Source organism: Morus notabilis, unplaced genomic scaffold, assembly GCF_000414095.1.
Source record: "Morus notabilis unplaced genomic scaffold, ASM41409v2 Scaffold342, whole genome shotgun sequence".
In the NCBI taxonomy this organism is placed as follows: domain Eukaryota; kingdom Viridiplantae; phylum Streptophyta; class Magnoliopsida; order Rosales; family Moraceae; genus Morus; species Morus notabilis.
The window spans coordinates 77,096-83,095 of record NW_010366042.1 but is presented as its reverse complement, the minus strand read 5'-3'; the positions used below and the strand labels follow the sequence as shown (position 1 = coordinate 83,095).

Below are 6,000 nucleotides of genomic sequence, written 5' to 3'. Positions count from 1 at the left end.
CTATTCTGTCATAATAATTTTTTACGACATAAATAATAAGATGATAAAAAATAATGGTTATTCTTGTAATTTTTCTTTTCATTAATGGGTAGTTTAGTGAAAATAAATTTCATTAAAAAACCGTATATGAAGGAATTAGTAGATCTTGAGTTGGCATCTGACCCTTCTGTAATTTAGAAAAAATACAAATGGTGTAAAGTGTTGTTCTTTTTTTTTTTTTTTGTTATAAGGTAATCTCCATATTGCCCATTGCCAGTCACCATTTCTTCTCTACATTAATTCCGATAGCTTCCATGGAGATCGAAGACATTCCTACACCTCCAAAACCACATGCCATCATAATAGCTTTCGGTCTCCAAGGCCACGTGATCCCAGCCGTTCATTTGGCCATCAAGCTCGCATCAAAAGGCCTCACCATCACCTTCGTCAACACTGAAGTGATACACCACGAGATCACCAAGTCAAAACGACATGAAGTCGGATCAGATGATCACCAAAACGACATCTTTGCCGGAGCACGAAACTCCGGCCTTGACATCCGCTACAGAACGGTGTGCAACGGTTTCCCAATTGAATTCAACAGGCCCGCGAATCTCGAGAAGTTCCATGAGGGTTACTTGAATAACCTTCCAAACTACATGGATGAACTTGTTGGAGATATATTAAGAGATGTTACTTCTGTCTCTTGTTTGATTGTAGATACGTTCTACACATGGACGTCTCAGATTGCCAAGAAATACAACCTAGCCCCGTTCATTTCACTGCTTCGAGTTTAGAATTCGAGTTTTGCTACAGTAAAAAGCTCTCAGAAACAGTCACATCTAACTTTTTTACTACAGTAAAAGCTCTCACATAAAATCACATCTCAACTCGAATTAAAAACTCAAATCAACGAACTAAACGGACCCAAATTATTAGAGCATATCCAAGACAATACTAAACTAGCAAGCCAATATTAAATTAGTTTAGTATGTACTTATATGTAGAAAAATCACTGTCTAATGCAATGCTATTATATGTACTAAATTTAGTATATGCAATGCTATTTAGTGTATATAGCACTTCCTACCGTAAAAATTGCCATATTTATGAAGAAAATTACGTGGCTTTTTGTGGTTCTTACTAGATAATCGTCGAGATACCATTGATTACATACCGGGTGTCAACGCAATTGAGCCAAAAGACTTGATATCGTCCCCTTCAAGAAACTGACACATCAACGGGGATGCATAAGCTCTTATACAAGTCATTTGAGGATGTCAAAAACGTTGACTTTATTATTTGTAACACAGTTCAAGAACTTGAGCTTGAGACCATTTTAGCCTTACAAGAGAAACAACCCCTATATGCAATTGGCCCTATTTTCCCATGTGGGTTCACCAAGAGCATTGTGCCCACAAGCCTAAGGACCGAGTTTGACTGCACCCAATGGCTCAATTCCAAGCCTCATGGCTCGGTCTTGTACATCTCATTTGGTAGTTATGCTCTTTGTAGCAAAAAAGGACATTGAAGAAATAGCTATGGGATTATTACTTAGTGAAGTGAACTTCATTTGGGTTGTGCGTCCCAACATTGCGAGCTATGATCAAGACTATGATTTACCCATTGGATTTCTTGATGAGGTCAAAGGTAGGGGTTTGATAGTGACGTGGACCGGTCAGATTGAGGTTATCTCACATCCTTCAATAGGAGGGTTCTTAACACATTGGGGATGGAATTCAATTTTGGAAAGTATATGGTGCGGTGTGCCTTTGCTATGTTTTCCTCTGTTTACGGATCAGCCGACCAATAGGAAATTAGTGGTTGATGATTGGAGGATTAGGCTAAACCTTTGTGATAGGAAGCCATTGACAAGAGTGGAAGTAGCAGAGAAGATTGGTCGTTTGATGAGTGGAAAATCGGCTGAAGAATTGAGGAAAGAGATGATTAAGGTGAGGGAGATTTTAGAGAATGCCTTGGCCATGAATGGGTCATCAGAGAAAAATTTGTGTCAGTTTATTACCGATGTGAAGGCAAAAATTAGTGAACGAATATAACATGTATGTTTTTGTAGTACTACTTGATTGTGTTTTCTCGGATCGACCTAGCTAGTGCCGCTTTCGTTTAATTAAGACATATTGAAGTAAGTAATTTAATTATAAGTATGCTTAGTTTGCATTTGTATTTTTAACCTACTAATTGAATTTTAGCTCATCAATTTTATCTTTCGTTTTACATAAATCCACTTAAATATAATTATATTTTGCATAATATTTAAATCCACATTTTTGAGATAGTTCCCGTTTTTTTTTTTTTTTTTTTCATGAATGTGTATAAGTAATTGTATCATTACTTAGATTGTCATTACGCGTCAATAATAGCATCTTGAAGTAGAACTGTCAAATGGGTTGGCCAGACGTCAATAATTGCTTATGGCCGGTTTCTCCTAGACCAAATTAAACTCATATATATATATATATATATATATGTATATATATACACACACACCAATCATATTTATCAATTGATATTTCCAGTTAGAACTTGTGAATCTTGCTTCTACAAATTAAGATATTGTAATTTCAGCAATGGACAGAAGCCATCCAAAGCCTCATGGCTACGACTTATTCATTAACACAATGATATTCCAAAGCCATTGCATTAAGAGATTATAATTTCCATGTTTCAATAAGAGCAACGATTTTCAATTTGTTATTCCCAAATCTTGTATAGAATCCTGCGACTTCCTCCGAGTTATTCGTTCTAATTAAATAACTGCCGGATGCTTCCAGAGTCACTGCAGGATTTTTTTTTTTAACAGTTCTATTTAGAGTCACTGCCGGATTATTAATTATTAGTAATTGATATCCCACACTAGATCCTTATTTGACAACAATGTTTGAGATTTTCTTAATTTTTTTAAGAATTTAATGTGGAGGAATTAATAAAAAAGCGATAAAAGTACCAAAAAAATAAGCACATTTGTCAAATTTTATGCCCCAAAAAAGGACCTCGGATTTTCTCGGGACCACACAATATTAAATTTAGGATACAATTCTAGTATTATCTAAACAATAAAGTACCTTTGTCATACAGGATACTAAGGTTAATTCAATTAAGAAATGGGCATTAGAAGTCAATTTCATTGGTAACAAACATCCAAGTAAATTTAATTCAATTGTGTACTTATTCAATTTCAGTGAGTGAATTTTCAAGTTCAACCAAAACCCATTAAACCCCATTTTTAAAATAATTTTCCACTCTCGTATCCCTGAAAATGAAAAGTCTTCTCTCAACAAAACAACCGTCAATAGACAAACACATTTCACGTCTGTATTTACATCAGATGTATCTGACTCGAGTCAGACTCAGAAGAATGGTAATATACAAGCAATGTTCCTCAAGATTTCGGAAAATAATATACATATATATATATATATACACACATGCCCATCTTCATGAAAATATATGTCAGGTAGGAAAATGTAAGGATTTCTCGCTTGCCATCCATTGTTGTCTTGGTGTCACTTTACCTCAGAGCAATTACTTGGGCCCACAGGTTCTCTCAAGCAACTAGATATTGCCATGACTGCAGCTTCAATTGATGCATCTTCACCCTATTTTATCACATCTAAGATTAATAATCTATAAACACAATACACATTATGACAACATTTTAAACAAACATGACCAACTATATAACCAGTCAACAGAACTAAAAGAGATTCTTACCTTCTCTTTCCAATAAAAGATATTTCCGTACTTGCCAGCCAAACGACTCCAAAAACTACGCGGAATGTCTAGATCGACTGTAGCTCCAACATTGAAATTCAGTATATTTCCTGTTTAAAGAGACCCTTATCATGTAAATCATCCATAGCAGAGTTATCTAGTGATATATTATTAAAGAATGATAGTAATAAAAATAAGGCCCTTACCAAATGTGGGGTCAGCAACAAAGACTATAGTTCTATCATCCACTTGCCAAAAGTCCCTTATAGCCAATCCTGCAAAGAAAGATTTTTTATTGTTTCCTACTTCCATAAGAGTCATTTGCAGAATTCAAAATAACCATATAAAGGCAGAAAATATTGTGGTAAGGTACAGGTGGGACACCATTTTTAACCTCAGATTTGATCAAGTTCCTTTAAATAGTTGTACTTTCTTAATGAGTAATATAATTATTATGTGATCGAACGCATCAGAATTGTGTCCTGCCGGTAGACTAATTTTTTCCTATCCTATCACAGAATAAAGCACAATGCTAGTCTAGCAATAAGTTGGTCCTCACCTGGAGTATCAGGGTAATTCTGGGACAAAACTCTCAACTTGAATCCAGTATCCTTTTCAATATCAGCTATCTCTTGGGTAAGTCTTTTCTCCTGATAATGCACCAAATATGTTCATTAAAAAGACACCATTTTTGTCCTTTTTTCTCCCAAGTTCTAGAGAAATATTGTCCATAATTAGGAAAAAGATCTCCCAAGAAGGTGGGAAGAAAGAATAACAAAGCCTAATATTTCAGCTTCACAAGTCTCTCCCACGCACATTCCAATTAAGAAGAAACCAAATGGGGAAAAGAAAAGGCCTCTCGTGTTTATCTTTGAAAAGAGCACACTTTTGAAAAACCATACTTTCTTCTTCACCAAATTCATCAACAAACAGAAACTGAAACGACTAGTACAACTTAAATGCAATCAATCACTACAAGTCTTACTGTAAATTAAACCAAAAACTTCAACTTTCTAACACGAGTACGTGATTTCATAAAACAGATGCCAAAAAATTGAAACAAAAATGGTTAACTCGTAACTGCCATGATTATGCTTGAAAATTATCTCTACCCAACAAACCTATGCACTTATTCTTACCCTCTTTTTCTTTTTCTTTTTCTTTTTCTTTTTCTTTTTCTTTTTTTGGGGAAAAAAAACAAATGGGTTTTCCATCTAACACCTTGAAACTGAAAATAAGGCAATGAAAAAGAAAAAAAAAAGTCTCCCAAATATATATATATATATATATTAAAGCAACGAACAACATTTAGAAATGAAAATTTACCTGGCCATCAGAGAGGAACCCGGCAACGTCAATGACAGTAGTAAACTCCTTAGGAAGCAATTCCGGCTTGTTCACACCCACTTTTGCCTCCACACATCCTACTCCAAAACGATAATAATATTTCTCAATATGGGTTTTTCAGTTTTCACTTCAGAAGCAGAAATCAAGAATGATATTGAAGTTACTTGCCTGGAAGAACCGCAAGAGAAATGCCGAGCGCGAGAGCCCCTGAGAATGCCCATTTCAAGGATTTCGATCTGAAATCTGCAAAGAAGGATTTTGTTGATTTTGTTTGTCTTTCGGTTGAACAGAGAGGAAACTTAGTAGTATTCAGTGGTTGCTTCAGAATCGCAGAACGTAAGGTTGTTGGAAAGGTTAGTGATGAACAACCCAAGTGTAGATAACTCATTCTGTTCTGGTCTTGGTTTCCCTTGTGAATTGGAAGTATTTATTTATTTATTTATTTTGTATTTGCGACGTCAAGATCTGTTTGGAATTGATTTTATTTTTATTTTTTACGTTTTTAAAAATAAAATTAAAAAATTTTTAAAATGATTTTTTGTATAATAAAAATAAAATATAAAAATAAAAATAATTTTTTAATTTAGTATAAAATAAGAGAAAATTTTGTTTTCATTTTTTTTCTCTTGAATAGAGAGAAAAAAAGAGACATTAATGAGTTTTTTTACATTGAAAATAATCTTTTGATAAAATTATTTAACGTATTTTTAAAAATAATTTTTATTTGAGATTGAAAATGTTTTTATTTTTCTTTTCATACAGAAAACAAAATCTCCAAACGCTTCCTAATGTTTTTTGTCTTTTTCAGGTTTTAATGCTGTTTTCTCAAGGTACATGTCGTTTGTGAACCTCGTTCCAGTGGACTTGATGTTGTTTATGGAGGTTATTTTTTGTCGTTTTCCCCGTTTATGTCGTTTTATTTAGGTAATGTCGCTTGTGAAG

General features: G+C 34.1%; 1 protein-coding gene and 1 pseudogene across 1 annotated transcript; one reads left to right on the top strand and one right to left on the bottom strand.

Moving 5' to 3' along the window:
• Window positions 1-293: 293 nt before the first annotated feature.
• On the top strand, window positions 294-2,036 carry LOC21407086 (annotated as a pseudogene).
• A 1,209-nt stretch (window positions 2,037-3,245) lies between these two features.
• LOC21407083 (thylakoid lumenal 15.0 kDa protein 2, chloroplastic) lies at window positions 3,246-5,461 on the bottom strand. Its single transcript, XM_024172982.1, has 6 exons — window positions 5,227-5,461; window positions 5,038-5,135; window positions 4,271-4,361; window positions 3,918-3,986; window positions 3,712-3,821; window positions 3,246-3,596 (listed from the first exon to the last, which is right to left on the bottom strand). Exons 1-6 carry the CDS (start codon window positions 5,444-5,446, stop codon window positions 3,504-3,506), a joined length of 681 nt encoding a protein of 226 aa, XP_024028750.1. The 5' UTR covers window positions 5,447-5,461; the 3' UTR covers window positions 3,246-3,503.
• Between the last annotated feature and the right edge of the window lie 539 nt (window positions 5,462-6,000).